At 50.6% G+C, this 16,113-nt stretch overlaps 1 protein-coding gene across 1 annotated transcript; it reads left to right on the forward strand.

Moving 5' to 3' along the window:
- The first annotated feature begins 1,223 nt into the window (after positions 1-1,223).
- Positions 1,224-2,156, forward strand: LOC120510648 (olfactory receptor 14A16-like). The gene has a single exon (XM_039726643.1). It carries the CDS (start codon positions 1,224-1,226, stop codon positions 2,154-2,156), a length of 933 nt encoding a protein of 310 aa, XP_039582577.1.
- The last annotated feature ends 13,957 nt before the right edge of the window (positions 2,157-16,113 follow it).

The raw sequence follows: 16,113 nt of genomic DNA on the forward strand, positions 1-16,113 counted from the left end.
GGAGGAAGGCCATGATGGAGTACAGGTCTGTGATAATTCGGAGCATCCGAGAATCAATCCCCAAAGGAACTAATACCAAACTGGCATTTGAGGGTACACAGGAGAAAGATGAAACTCCTGCCACTTGGCTTAATCGCCTGAGGCAGAACTTTCAATTGTACTCCAAAACAGACCTGGACACCAGCGAAGGTGAAATGCTACTAAAAGTCCAATTTGTTACTAAATCTTGGCCTGATATACGGAGAAAACTGGAAAAGATAGAGGATTGGCAAGAAAAAGATATTAATGAATTATTGAGGGAAGCATTGAAAGTGTATTTAAGGAGGGAAGAAGAAAAAGCAAAGGCCAAAGCTAGGATCATGGTTGCTATAGCCAGAGAAAGTGTGGGAGCAAACAACTCTTTCCTACAGTACAAAGCCACAAAAGAGTGGGGGGATCTACCATCAGGGACAGCAGGCATGGAGAGGCCTCAAGTCCCTTTGAGTGAAAGCTGCTGCTATTACTGTGGAGCAACTGGACCCCCTCCAGACTGTTTAGCCTAAAGTTGTGAAACCTTTGCTAGCTGATCAAGATAGCAAAGGAAGCAGCTTTAAGACCAGAAGATCTGGTAAAAGTTGGTTTTTTTTAAGCAGAAACCACACCCGAGTAAGGAAAAAGAAAAAAAAAGAACTCATATTTTGTGAAATTTAAAGTTACATCAAGGGATATCGAGTGGTTAATATCTGATGGACGAGTGTTTCTAAACAAAGCACTTGCTGAGATAAAAGATCTCCTGCCCATTTATTTCATTAATCTCTCAGTTAAGTTTGGGAAAAAATAAAAATCTTTTTCTCAGATCTTACTAAAACATTCAGTGACAGGAATCAGCACAGGGCACCTCACAGGCCGCATCAGTGTTACTTTTCCACCATCCTCAGGGTTGCTCTGATATTGCCATCAGAGCCTGCAGAGCCAGAGCTGCCCCTGGGCAGTGCCAGAGCTGGGAGGGGTCTGCAAAGCAGAGCTGAGCCCCCAGGGCTGTGCTGGGCTCTGGTAGCACTGGCAGAACCCAGCCCTGGGCACAGGGAAGCAGCTGCTGGCAGAGACAGCTCCAGGCAGCAGAGCCCTGGGCAGGCAGTGGGGGAAAAGTGCCCCCAAGCTGTGCTGGGATATTTAGAGTCCTCTCCAAACCTAACTATTTCATGATTACTTTTTATACAGATCCCCACGCCAAGGCACCACAAATGTCCAACAGCAGCTCCATCAGCCACTTCCTCCTGCTGGCATTGATAGACACGCGGCAGCTGCAGCTCCTGCACTTCTGCCTCTTGCTGGGCATCTCCCTGGCTGCCCTCCTGGGCAACGGCCTCATCATCAGCGCCGTAGCCTGCGGCCACCACCTGCACACGCCCATGTTCTTCTTCCTGCTCAACCTGGCCCTCAGCGACCTGGGCTCCATCTGCACCACTGTCCCCAAAGCCATGCACAATTCCCTCTGGGACACCACAACCATCTCCTACAAAGGATGTGCCACACAGGTCTTTTTCTTTCTGTTTTTCATTGGAGCAGAATTTTATATGCTGACCATCATGTGCTATGACCGCTACGTGTCCATCTGCAAACCCCTGCACTATGGGACCCTCCTGGGCAGCAGAGCTTGTGCCCACATGGCAGCAGCTGCCTGGACCAGTGGCTTTCTCACCGCTCTCATGCACACAGCCAATACATTTTCCCTCCCCCTGTGCCATGGCAAAGCCCTGGACCAGTTCTTCTGTGAAATCCCAGCAATCCTCAAGCTCTCTTGTTCCAAATCCCACCTCAGGGGTCTGTTGCTTCTTGCAGTTAGTGCCTGTTTATCATTTGGCTGTTTTGTGTTCATAGTTTTTTCCTATGTGCAGATCTTCAGGGCTGTGCTGAGGATCTCCTCTGAGCAGGGACGGCACAAAGCCTTTTCCACCTGCCTCCCTCACCTGGCTGTGGTCTCTCTGTTCCTCAGTACTGGCATATTTGCCTACCTGAAGCCCCCCTCCATGTCCTCCCAATCCCTGGATCTGGCCCTTTCATTTCTGTACTCGGTGGTGCCTCCAGCCCTGAACCCCCTCATCTACAGCCTGAGGAACCAGGAGCTCAGGGCTGCAGTGTGGAGACTGATGACTGGATGGTGTCAGGGACATTAAAATGCAGGACAATTTCTGCAAATCACTTGTAATAAAAGTTCTCTTTGATACTTCTTGTTGGTTTGGTTGTGTTTTTTCCCACCTTTGTTTTAGTTTTTTCATATGGTCTAAAAAGAAATGTCATTGCTTGTGCCATTTCTCATATCTCTCCACCTTCCCTGTGGCCACAGACCATGTCAATGAGGGGCTGCGCTCTCAGTGGCTTTAAAGGAACTAAAGGGTCTCCCAGCAAAGTTTTCTGCAGAGATGCCCTTTTGTTGCCTTCTCTGGAGCTGCAGCAGCAATGTCTGTGTGCAGAGCTGGGGGCAGATCAGTGCTGGCACAGCAGCTGTGCCCAGCAGCAGCAGCAGCAACTCAGCTTTGTCCTAGCCTCTGCAGTCAGCCAGAAAGTTTGTTCCCATGAGCTGGGAGCTTCCTGTGCCACTGCAGACACTGTTGCTCAGAGCCAGGGCTGCCTGGCAGCCACCCCCAAACTGCCCTCAGCATTTCCTTTGCTTCACATTTTATTTCTTTTCACATTCCTAGTTGAAATGTCTTCCTCTTGCCCAGCCCTGTCCCCTCCCCTGCAAAAAGCCCATCCCTGTTTGCCCTTTCCTCTCTGGCCCCACTCCCCATTCCAGTTCCTGATTTGGCACCATGGGAACGTCCCTTGGGCAGCAGGATCATCCTCCAAGTGCTGCAGGAATTATCTGCAGGCTCCTGCAGTGCCTGGTGCTGCTCCCGTGCCAGAGGCAGCCCAGGCCAGGGGGACACATCTGGGCTGCTGTGTCTGCCTGTGGGGCTCCCTGTTCTGGGCAATGAGGAGGAGCTGCAGAGGCTCTGCAGGACTGACTGGATGGGCTTTGGGGCTGGGAGGAGAAGCTGAGGGACCTGGGCTGCTGGAGCTTCTGAAGAGGAGGCCCAGGGCTCATCCTGCAACTGCTCCAAGGGTGTTTTCAGAGAATCACAAAATCAGAAGGGCTGGAAAAGTCCTTGGAGATCATCAAGTCCAGCCTGTGCCCTGACGCATCCTTGTCTCCCCTGTGCCTCCTCTTCTTGTCAGGATAAACAATCCCAGCTCCCTCAGCTGCTCCTCACATAAATTGTGCTCCAGTCCCATCCCCAGCCTTGTTGCCATTCTCTGGACACGCTCCAGCCCCTCCACGTCCTTCCTAAATTGAGAGGCCCAGAACTGGACACAGCACTCGAGGTGCTGCCCAACCAGTGCTGAGCACAGGGGAAGAATGACCTCCCTGCTCCTGCTGACCACACCATTCCTGATCCAGGCCAGGAGCCATTGGCCTTCTTGGCCACCTGGTGTCGCCCTGATTTTTTAAGATTTTCTAAGCCTTCTGATGTTTGCATTTTTGTATGAAACTTTCTCACACACTTTCTGTAAACAACTTATTGTTTTGCATTCTTTTATGGAGGAAGAGAAACTTAATACACTATTAGTTTGTCCAGTGTCCCTGGAGAAGTGGCACTTTCACCCTCCAATCCTCTGTCACCTTTAGAAATCTATAAATGTAAGAGTCAGAAAATAAACTCTCTCTTTTCCTACCTGAAAACAGCAGTGTGTCTGTGTCATGTTGTCTTGTATCCTATAGCGACAACCTGGGCACACTGCTGCTTCATGTCCAGCCTGCTGTCCATCAGTCCCTGCAGGTCCCTTTCTGCCTGGCTGCTGTCCAGCCACTCTGTCCTCCCCCTGTAGCACTGCAGGGGTTGTTGTGGCCCAAGTGCAGGATGCAGCACTTGGCCTTATTAAACCTCACCATGTTGGATTTGGGCCCTGGATCCAGCCTGGCCAAGTCCCTCTGCAGAGCCCTCCTGCCCTCCACACTCCCACCCAGCTTGGTGTCATCTGCAAATTTACTGATGGTGGACTCAATCCCCTCATGCAGACCATCAATGCAGATATTGAAATCCATGCTGGCTGGCTTTGATCCCTCAGCCATCCTCTGGGTGCCCTGTGATGGCTCTCAAGGTGATCTGTTCCATAACCTTGCCAGGCACCCAGGTCAGGCTGACAGGCCTGGAGTTCCCCAGATCCTCCTTCCAGCCTTTCTTGGGGATGGGCTCACACTGGCACCTCCAGTCCTCTGGGACCTCCCTGCTGAGCCAGGACTGATGGTAAATGATGGAGAGCAGCTTGGGGAGCTCATCCACCAGCTCCCTCATTCTCCCAGGATGGATCCCATCTGATCCCATACTCCTGTGAGCATCTGAGTGGCTCAGCAGGTCACCCACTGCTTCCTCCTGGATTCCAGGGGGCTGTTCTGCTCCCTGTGCCCATCTACCAGCTCAGGAGAACACTTGTCCTGAGGGAAACCTGTCCTAATATTGAAAATTGAGACAAACAAGGTGTTAAGTATCTCAACCTTTTCCTTGTCTTTAGTTACTCTATTCTCCACAGCATCCAATAAAGAGTAGAAGTTCTCCTTATCCCTTCTTTTGTAATAATTTTTATCATAAACCTTTTTTTTTTTTTTTTTACAGAATCCACCAGGTTAATTTCTACTTGAGCTTTTACCTCTCAATATTTCTTTTTGCTTAACCTAATGATATCCTTAAACCTTTCCAAGTTGCTATTCCTTTTCGGCTGTCCAAGTTCCCTGAGTTCCCACAAAAGCTCCACGGGCAGCCAGGACAGTCATTTCCCTCATCAGCTCATCTTTTGGCTCACTGGGAGAAGCTGCTCTATCTCCCTTAAGATTACTTTCTTGAAATGTTTCCATCCTTCCTGGACCCCTTTGTTTTTAAGGGCTGTTTCCCTTAAAAATCAGCACCTGATCTGGTACATTCCCAAATCATCATCCTAACTAGGCCAAAGCTTGTCCTTCCTAATTCCAGTGCAGAAGTTTTGTTGCTGCCCCTTCTCTTTCAGAACATTGAAAACTTGATTATTTCATGGTCACTGTGCCCCAGGCAGCCTCTGACCCCCACATCTGCCACCAGCCCTTCTCTGTTTGTGAACAGCAGGAGACAGAGCTTTCCTTGGCAGTGGGAGTGTTACCAAAACTTCAGTAAAACAGAAAACTCCTTAACCCCAATGTAGCACTAAGAAGCAGCATTCTTTATTCAGCTGGATGCACGGGGGATAGCTCCTCCCAAAGCCGTGCAAGCTGAGTACAGCAAAGTTTCTGTTTATTTTCTGTATTTTGCACACATATTCATTGATTGTCCTGGACTAAACACACATATGATAATCATTTCTCCAAAATCATTAACAGATTTCCCCTCCCCTTTACCCATGTGTTCTTCTGTCCTGGGGGTCTCTCTGGTGGTCCCTGGTGGTCGTGGACCCCAATGTTCCAGTGGGCCTGGCTGAGCTGGCAGGACACTGAGGCTGGTGAACTTCCAGTTCCCCTTCTCACACAATGGGCATTGTGTGGTTTCCATAGGCCTGGGGTTTTGGGGAACAAGCTCCAGGTGTCAGCTCACCTTCTGTAGACAATTTTTTATCTGGTAACAAGAGGTCACAGAGTGGGCTGTGACATCACAGACGGGGTTATGTGAGATCATCAAGCAGTTATGCCACCATAGACAGTCTCTGTGACACCACAGAGCCATCTGTGACATTAGAGACCAACTGTATGACATTAGAGAATGGGCTGTGACCCCACAGAGCTGGCTGTGACATCCCAGGAGGGCTGTGTGAGGTCACTGGGTTGGTCGCTCCGCCCCAGCTCCCCCTCACAGTTTCTCCCAACAAGTCCAATGCTGTTCATGCCCAGTGGGGTCCCTGTCCCCCGGTATCCCCCTGCTCTACCTGGAGCCACAGATTCCACCAAAGGATGTTGCACAGGATCCAGCCTGACAAGGGGAGAGGGGGTCAGCGGTCTGTGACCAGAACATCAAGGACATGGATTCTCCAGGTGTCTGTGGCCTGGTTTGGGTTCCCCAGAGCAGGAAAGATGTCTGGCAGCTGGAGCAGGTTTAGGGAAGGGCATCCAAGGTAGGGCTGGAGCCCTTGGGCTGTGAGCAGAGGCTGAGGGAGCTGGGCTTGTCCAGCCCGGAGCAGGGAAGGCTGAGGGGCTCCTCATCCCAGCCTGGCAGTGCCACCAAGGAGCTGATGGAAAACACAGAGCCAGGCTCTTCACTGGGGGGCCTGGTGGGAGACAAAAGCCAGTGGGTGGAAGGGGAAAGAGGGGAGATCAGCCAGGACAGGAGGAGATTAAATGAGTCAGGCTGGTTTCAGCATTTCTTCACCAAACCAGCCTGACCTCCCTTCTCCATCCACCACTGACAGCTTTGCAAATCAGGAATTGTTTCAGCTGTGTTGTACCCATTCCAGGATGAGTATCATGAAACAAGAACTTAATTGTGTTTATATCTATCACAGAACAACCTTTGTCTGAAATTAATTCTAGGATGGAAATCACTTGTGGATGGTGGACTCATCAGACACTGCTGGGATGTTGCACATAACTCAGGGAAGAACGTGAGTGTTATTAAATTGTGTCCTGTTCATCTATGGTCTGTTTGCCATGAAGAGAAATTCTCTGTGCCTCTGAGTCTCACCAGTTCCTGACCTCCAAAGGACACAAACCTGATGAGTTGTGGTTCCCACTCCAGTGGTGCCACTTGCAGCTCCCTCCATAGCCAGAGCAGAGCTCCTGTGTCCCAGAAAGTTCCTGGCAATGCAGGGATGAAGGAAACAGCACAGGCTGTGGGGATCAGGGGCAGGGCACAGCCAGGGATTTGGGGTGGTTGTGAGCCAGGGCAGGACCTGGCCCTTGGCCTTGGTGAACATCATCCCATTGTCCTGGGCCCATGGCTCCAGCCTGTCCAGATCCCTCTGCAGAGCTTCCTGCCCTCCAGCACAGCCACACTCTCACCCAGCTTGGGCTCACCTGGGAACTGACTGAGGGTGCCCTTACTGCCCTTGTCCAGATTAGTAATAAAGAGATTGAACTGACCTGGCCCCAATCCTGAGCCCTGGGACACCCCTGGATGTGACTCCATTGCTCCGCTGCTCTGAATGCCATGGGGTGGATGAGAGAAATGGTGGGTAGGGGGTGGGAACAAAGTGTGATTGATTGTTAGCCATGAAGGGTCTCGATTTCATATCTGTTCCGACTGCATTAGAAGGTGCTGGGGGTCAATATGAACTGGACATTGCTGATATCAATCTATAGACAGGAGAAGAAAACATAACAAATCTATTCTTTCTTCGTTGTTTTCAATGCAGTATATTCACTTTGAATAGACTTCTGAAATGTGTCTAATTAACCACAGAAGAATTAAAAACTTAAATTATTCCCAGGGGCTTTTCTTATTCTGGTGTTTTGAACAAATGTTTATGAGCTTTTCTCACTGAATTCCTGAACTGAAGTGCTCACCCTTGGCCTTGGTGAACCTCATCCCATTGTCCTGGGCCCATGGCTCCAGCCTGTCCAGATCCCTCTGCAGAGCTTCCTGCCCTCCAGCACAGCCACACTCTCACCCAGCTTGGGCTCACCTGGGAACTGACTGAGGGTGCCCTTACTGCCCTTGTCCAGATTAGTAATAAAGAGATTGAACTGACCTGGCCCCAATCCTGAGCCCTGGGACACCCCTGGATGTGACTCCATTGCTCCGCTGCTCTGAATGCCATGGGGTGGATGAGAGAAATGGTGGGTAGGGGGTGGGAACAAAGTGTGATTGATTGTTAGCCATGAAGGGTCTCGATTTCATATCTGTTCCGACTGCATTAGAAGGTGCTGGGGGTCAATATGAACTGGACATTGCTGATATCAATCTATAGACAGGAGAAGAAAACATAACAAATCTATTCTTTCTTCGTTGTTTTCAATGCAGTATATTCACTTTGAATAGACTTCTGAAATGTGTCTAATTAACCACAGAAGAATTAAAAACTTAAATTATTCCCAGGGGCTTTTCTTATTCTGGTGTTTTGAACAAATGTTTATGAGCTTTTCTCACTGAATTCCTGAACTGAAGTGCTCAAGAAAGAAGAGGCCTCTGGAGGAGTAAAATTCATCAGCAACTTCCAAGTGGCTGAGGATCCATCCTCATCAGAGCAGCAATGAACAGAAATGGGCACAGCTTTGTGGCTGCCCCAGCTTTGGGATGGGCCCTGGGCCTGGAGCAGGAGCAGCTCTTGAGGGCCCCAAGGCCGGGGCTCTTGTGCTGCCCTGGGCACATGGGATGGCAGCAGGGGCTGCAGAGCTCTCAGCACCTGAGCCAGAGGCGAGCAGGGCAGCTGATGTCTGCCTGGAAAGGGGCACAGGTTTTAACGCTTGTACATTTCAAATTATACAAGCACATTTTTATTATCTGAGTGGCAAGAGTACTTTTGGCGGTTTTCCCACCAGTATTGTGAATTTTCTGGAAGTGTGCTGATGGCATTAAAATAAGTACTGCTGTTCCCATATACTTGTGTCACCGTTATTCAGTCTATTATTTTCTCTCCCTCTTCCTTCAGGTGTTTCCCACTCATCTGTTGAAATGGCCGTGTCTAAGAACATCTCTTCACTTGACCAGCTGGATCCTATCTACATCTGGCTGTTCTCAGAGTTCCTTCTCCAGGTCTCTCTGGTCATTCAAGTGCCTGTCAGTTTACTGCTTTCATGCTTTGAGCTTCAGGGAGGAGCCCAGTGTTTCTGCAGTTCAAATAAACATCATATTAGTCAACATCTTAATTGTATTTTTTCACAAACTCTAACCCTGCTCAATTTTAATTTACTAAAATTTTCCAAGAGGACATATAATGTAGAAGTAGACAGAGAGAGAGAAAATGAGAAGTAATAAACATACAGAGAAGCACACACACAGCTGCCAGTTCCTGGATTCCAGCAGTGTTCAGATGGAAATTTCAAGAGGAGGTGAGGTCAAGATGTGTGCGTGCCTTGTGGTCAGCCTTCAATACCCCTTGGTCTTCCTGGCCCTTCCCCCAGGTGGGACTTGGGCTCACTTGGTCACTCAGGAGCTGGGCTGGGGGCTCCAGAGGTGGCTGTGGAGCATTGCCTGTGCTGTGCCAGGGACTGGCAGGCACTGCTGGGCTGGGATAGAGGCTCTGGGGGGCTTGGGGTTGCAGGGCAGGGCAGTGCTGGGGTTACAGGGCAGGGCAAGGCTGGACCTGCCCCTTCCTCCCCTACACATGAAATGTTTTGAGCCAACAATCTCCTCCTGTCTGTCACAGTAGGGAATGTTGGACATGAAATCCCAGTTCTGGTCATGACACCTGGCCGAGAAGGACAGTTCTTTTCCATAGGAAGGAAAGCACAGAGCCCCAGTGTTTAGAAGGCAGCTGAGTGCCTCACTAGGCCAGGACCAGCCAGACTTGTCAGGAATGGCAGATTTTGTCTGGGAGCAGTCTTTGGATATAGGGAATTTTGGAGGTGGAATCCCAATCTCGGCCATGGGCACATGGAGAAGCAGGACAGTTGTTTCCACAGGAAAGAAAGCACAGAGACTTCCCCAGTGTTTTGGGGACAGATGGGATGTAACCCTCATGAAACCACTGCCAGCCAAACTTGTCCTGGCAATATTCTTATTGGAACAATCCCTGAAAATAAGGAAATTTGGAGGTGCAATCCCTATGCTGGACATGGGTGCCTGGAGGAGAAAGACAGATCTTTTCCATAGGAAGGAAAGGACAGTGTCCCACTCTTTCAGTAGCAGATGAGAAGTGACCCTCAACATGCCAAGGTCAGCTGGACCAGTCAGGTGACTCCTGGGAGGCCAAGCCAAACTTGTTCTGTGTCCCCCTGGTTTTATGGGGCCCCATATTTTCACAATGGCCCCTTGATTCCATGGGGCCCCTCAGTTTTATAATGGTCCCAACAATTCCATTGGGCCTTGCAGTGTCACAATGGTCTCTGTGGTTCCCCAGGCCCCACAATGTCACATGGCTCATTTGTGCCATGAGCCCTGCAAGGTCACAATGGACCTTTGCACCCTGGGTGTTTGCTGTGTCACAATGGTCTCCTTTGGCTCCACAGTGTCACAATGGACCATTGATGACAGGAGGCCCCTCTGTGTCACCCTGGAGCTTTGGTTCCATGCAGCCCTGCAGTGTCAAAATGAACCCTTGGTCCAGTGGGGTTCCACAATGTCACCATGGCCCCTAGGTTCAATGCAGCCCTGCAGTGTCACAATGGTCTCCTTTGGTTGCCCAGTGTCACAATGGACCACTGATGGCACAAGGCCCCACAATGTCATAATGACCTTTGGTTCCATGCAGCCCTGTAGTGTCACAAAGACCTCTTGTTTTCACAAGGCCCCACAGTATCACAATGGTCCTCTTGGATCTGTGGGGACCCTCAGGGTCACAGTGGTCTCACTGATTCCATGAGACCTTACAGTGTCACAATGCTTTGCTTATTCCACAGGGCCTCATAGTGTCACAATTGTCTCCATGATCCCATGATTCTCCGCAGTGTCACAATGTCTCCACAATTCCATGGTGTGCCTTAGTGTCACAATGGCCCCTTGGTTCCACGAGGCTGTGAAGTCTCTTAATTGTCTCTCCATGATTCCATGAGGCTTTGCAATGTCATGATGGACTCTTGTCTCCATGGAGTCTCACAGTGTCACAATGGCCTCCAATGGTTCCATGACACCCCAAAGCGTCATAATGGTCTCCACAGTTCCAGGAGGCCCCGTGGTGTCACAATGGCCCATTGGTTTGATGGGGCCTCACAGTATCACAATGATTCCTACATTCCATGGAGCCACAGAGAAACAGTACAGTCCCCTTGGTTACATGAGGCCCAACAATGTCACAGTGCTCTCCATGATTCCATGAGACCCACAGTGTCACCATGGTCCCTTGGTCTCACAGGGCCCCACAGTGTCACCATGGTCCCTTGGTCTCACAGGGCCCCACAGTGTCACCATGGTCCCTTGGTTCCATGGGCCCTGTGCTGCTGCATTCCCCCCTCCCCTTCTCAGGCCGCCCTGCCAGCTCAGAAATGCTCCTTGGGCCTCGGCCTTGGCCAACAGCCCCTGGGCTCAGCTCCTCTGCAGCTCAGCACAAACACTGTCTGCTCCAGGCACTGCTGTGCCCAACCAGCTCCTGGTTGCTGGAGGAGCAGCCCTGGGAACTGCTTTTGTTCCTTCAGAGGCACGACATCCCTGTTCTCACAGTGCCAAAGAAAGCTGTTGATGCCAAGTGCGGCCAGGATGAACCATTGCTGTGACTGCAGCCCCTCTCTTGGGGCCCTACAAACAGCGCTGCAAAAGGACCCCCTTGGAGCTCTCCTGGGCCAGCGACTCCCTCTGAGTGGGGCCTCTCCCAGCCAGGAACTCTCCCGTTTGCTGCACTCTGGGATCCTGAACAACGAGGGAGCCTGGGCCGATCCCCCCACTCCTCCAGGCTCAACCCTTCACCCACTGGGGAGATGCCAAAGGATCCACAGGGAGCATTGCTGCCCTCAGGGGAATTTCTCACAGGTGCCTTGCACTGACTCTTTGTGTTTGTGTGCACCCAGGAGTGCCTGTGCTGGGGAGATGTGGCAGAAATGCTGCTCTCTGAGGGGTTGGAGTGCCTTGGATAGCTGAGTCAGTCAGGCCTGGAAGTGAGGTTAAGTCACAAGGTCTTAGTGAAGTTAAGTGCTGCTAAAAGTTGTTTTTCTGCTAAGTTGTTTTGTTTACTATAATTAATAACTGAGTTAAATACTGTTAAATGTAATTCCCATGTTAAATTTCAAAATCATAGGATATAAATTAGGTTAATTACTGTTAAGTGCTGTTCTTTTGGTAAGCTGTGATGTTTAAGGTATCAGTTAATGTTAAGGTGTAAGTCAAGTTCTGTTTTTTTCAGCTTAAGCTGTATTTGTGTTATGCTTGTCCTCACTGTCCTTGTGTCACACACGCACACACAGGGACAGTTCATGGTTCATTTCTGGTTTGATTGCCTGAACATTGTGTGGTTTCTTTGTTGCTTTGTTTCCCTGGTGTGCCTGGAAGTCCAGTCAGGAGCAGAGTGACTCTTGCCGAGGAACTTTGTGCTGCTGTCCCTTAATATTAAATCTGGGTTTTGCTGATCCCTTGCCGGGGATTTTTTCAGTGCTCTCAAGCCCTCGTTCGTAACAGAGTGAAGGAGCCCTGGCCCAGGCTCTGGCAGTGGGGGACACGGGGACACTGCCAAGGGGTCCCTGTCCCCCGGTCCCACCCGCCAGGGCCCCGTCCCCCCGTCCCTGTGTCAGGCTCTGGGGTCGATCTCATGGAACATCCTCTGGGGGAGGCTGCGGCGCCGGGGGCGGGGGCACCCGGGGGGACAGGGGACCCCTATGTGCACAAGCAGTGTTGGACTGCTCTGGGGGGAACTGTGAGGGGGGCTGGGGCAGAGTGACCTCCCCAGTGACCTCACACAGCCCGCTATGATGTCACAGTCCATATTGTGATGTTACAACCCACATTCTGATGTCACAGATAATGTTGTGATATCACACAACCTACCCTGGGATGTCACACAGCCATTCTATGATGTCACAGCATGGTCTCTGAGGTCACTATCCCTCTATGATGTCACACACCCGGGTACCCTGTGATGGCAGAATCCATTCTATAATGTCCAGCCTATGATGTCACAGAGCCTACTCTGTGATGTCACAGCCTGCTCTGTGATGTCACAAAGCCCCCTCATGATATCATAGGGCTAGTGCTGGGATATCACTCTGTGATATCATAGAGCTGCACTGTATTATCACAGAAGACTATATGATGTCACAAACTCACCCTGTGTCATCACAGTCTGTTCTATGATGTAACAGCGAGCTCTGTGATGTTACACAGCCCCCCAGTGATGTCACAACCCAGCCTCGGATGTCACAGAGTCACCTTTCATGATGGCAAAGTCTGCTCCATGGCCTCACATCCTACTCTGACATCACAGCCAGCTCTGTAATGTCACAACACCCTCAGTGATGTCACAAAACCTAATCTCTCTATGATGTGATACTGCCACCCTGTAATGTCACAGCATACGCTTTCACATCACAGCCCTCTCTATGATGTCTTACAGCCATGCCATGATGTCACAGCCTGCTCTGGGATGTCACACAGAATCCCCTCTATGATGTCATATCTGCTCAATGACCTCACACAACAAACTCTGTGATGTCATAGCCCAACCTATGACCTCACACAGCCCACTCTGTGCTGTCACACAGCCCCTTGCTGACATCACAGCTGCTCTGTGCCTCTATGACACAGCCACAGAGGTGCCGCTGTGACACAGCCCCCTCTGGGACATCCCCCAGCCCCTGCCAGTGCTGAGCCCCTGTCAGCTCTGGCTGTGCCCTGCTGGTGTCCCTGAGCTGCCCTGGCAGTGCCCCAGCCCTGCTGGGCTGTGCACAGGAGCTGCTCCTGGCCAGAGATGTCTCTCTGCAGCGCTGCCCTTGCCAGGAGCTGCCTCTGGGCCAGGAGCCCGGCCCAGCTCAGCAGCACAGACACAGCACAAGGACTTTAATGACCCTCTGGGGCTTTGGTGCTCTTTGCATCAGACTCAGTCCCTCAGAGTGTGCTCAGAGAACTTCTCAGGGACTCAAAAAGAGACTGAAACACAGAAGTTTCTCATACTTTAAACCAATCCTTCTGAGGGACAGGACTGAGAAAGTGTCCCCAGGTTGCAGCCAGAGAACAACACTGGAGGCAGTGATGACAGCTGGGCACAAGCAAGGCAAAGGTGTCTCTGGTGCTGAGCAAACCTGCACCTCTGTCCCTGCAGGCTGTCGTCATCCCCCGGCTGCCCCACCTGGCTGGCCCCTTCCTTTGCTGACAGCTCTGCCTCCTGCCTGCCTCTGCCTGCCCACACAAAGCCTTGGGCTGCTCCAGGCTCCTTCTGGGGGATGTGTTGCACCACAGCCCTGCCCTGGCAGGGAAACTCCTTTCTCCTGCTATCCAGTGGCAGGGAAATGCCTTTCTCCTGCTGCCCAGTCTGGGCCTCCCCAGCCGCCCTTAGCACGCTTATTTCTTCTGCAGGCTCATTCCCACTATGAAGAGAAGCTCCAGCCTCTCTGAAACCAACTTTCAATCCCTCTCATGCTATTCTTGTTCTGTCCTCAGTCTCCACACCATTGAGCCCAGAGCCTGCAGGCTCTTCCCGCTGGTTATGTGATGATGCCTCCAAATCCCATCTTGGGAGATTTTTGGGTCCTCTCCAAGGTCTGTGAAAATAGAAGAATAGTGGTTGAAATTATTTTCTCCCAAATCTTGCAGTGACAGCGCAAGGCTCAATATCTCTGAAAGGAATGAGGGTGGATTTACATTAATCTGTGGTGTAAACAAACCATTCTGTCAAATCATGATCAGAATCAATCAGAGCTTTATTTATATAAATTTATCTATTATTCCATCGATAATCCTGTGGGACAAATTGCATTAAGGTTCAATTCTGCCTGTCCAATCTTTTACACCTTTGAAAAAGTCTGGGGCTGGGATTGGATCCAGCCATTCCCACTCTCCTGTATTAAAATATATTTTGAAGTCTAGGGGCCCTGCAGGGCTTTGAGGATCCATGGTGGCTGTTGGGTGTCATTTCTCCATCTCATGACTGTCCTGGGTTGCCTCCATGATGCTTTTATCCCCAATCGTCTTGTTCTGTTTATACTGAATAATAAGTTTTACACCTTTAAGACTCTCTTCCAGACAGTGAAGAGGGGAGGGAAGAAGCGCACAGTTTGTTTTCAGACTGCTCTCACTCCTCCACATTCCTGCTCCTGGGCTGTGTTGTCTGCGGATGGACAGACAGCCGGACAGAGCTCCTTTTTCCCTATTTTTTTGCTTTTAGTTAGTTTTACCTAGCTGAAGCAAAGAAGTTTCCTAGACTGTGATTTTTCCTTTTTCTTGGACCTATTCAAGCCTGCTCTAGACTAAACACTCAGAAGAGCACCGGCAGCTCCACCTGTGGCCCCCCTGTCTGGACCTGGGCCGGGGTGTTTCCATCACCAGAGACTGATCAAAGTCTGAGTGAGCCGAGCTGCAACCAAGGGAGGGGACTGTTCTGAGTTTGCTTTCTTTAGAGCAGTGAGAAGTTTTATTGTTTAATATTGTTTGGGTTCTATTGTTTAATAAACAGGTTTCTTTCCACTTTTTCCCCAAAGAGTTATTTTCTCCCGAACCGGTTAGAGGGGAAGAGGGGAAATTGAATCTGCTTTTGTAGAGAAGCCCCTTTAAGAGTTATCTCCCAAACTTGCCCTAAACCAAGACAAATACAGTTAGTGGCCCCCAACGTGGGGATTGAGAAAGTGGAAAAAACCCTTTATTGATTGCAGATTGTTTGTGCTTGCTGTGTAGTAGGTTAAAGCACCCAGTAGCCATGTTATTTGAATTTGTAATGTCTCTATGGGGAGGCTCTGGTCTCTAGACCTTTTTGAGGTAGGAGCTTTTTAGGACTTACAGGAATATCAGGGGGCAGGTGACAACAAGAGTGGGCAGGAGCAGGGTGAAGAACTGGCTGACACAACGATCAACGCTTGTGTTGTGCTCTTTGCTGGATACTGGAAGTTCCAGCTGGAGCGTGGTGACATCATTGTGACATCTGTGACATCACTGTTGTCAGGAGTCCAGGGTCAAGCTGAAGTGGACAGTGGGGACCATGGAATGATGGAATCCCTGAATGGTTGGGCTTGGAAGGGACCCTGAAGAACAACATCTTGTTCCAAGCTGAGCAATCTTCCCCCAGAGCACGCTGCTCAGAGCCCTGTTCCCAAGGATGGGGCATGCACAGCCTCTGTGCACAGCCTGGGCCAGTGCCCCACCACCCCCAGTGGAAAAGAGCAGCTTCCTTAGATGCAGCTTCAATCAACCTGCTGCAGTTGAAAGCCATCCCCCCTTGTCCTGTCAGCACAGGCCCTGCTGAACACTCTGTCCCCTTCTTTCCTGCGGGACCCTTCCAGTCCTGCAGAGCCACAGGGAGGCCTCCCAGTGTCTCCTCTGTCCAGGCTGAGCATCCCCAGCCCCACTTGCACAGCAGTCAGTCAGATCAGAGCCAGTCGAGGCTGAAGAGTAGCAAATAGCATCAGGA

Source organism: Passer montanus, unplaced genomic scaffold, assembly GCF_014805655.1.
Source record: "Passer montanus isolate IOZ18808 unplaced genomic scaffold, ASM1480565v1 scaffold597, whole genome shotgun sequence".
Taxonomy (NCBI): domain Eukaryota; kingdom Metazoa; phylum Chordata; class Aves; order Passeriformes; family Passeridae; genus Passer; species Passer montanus.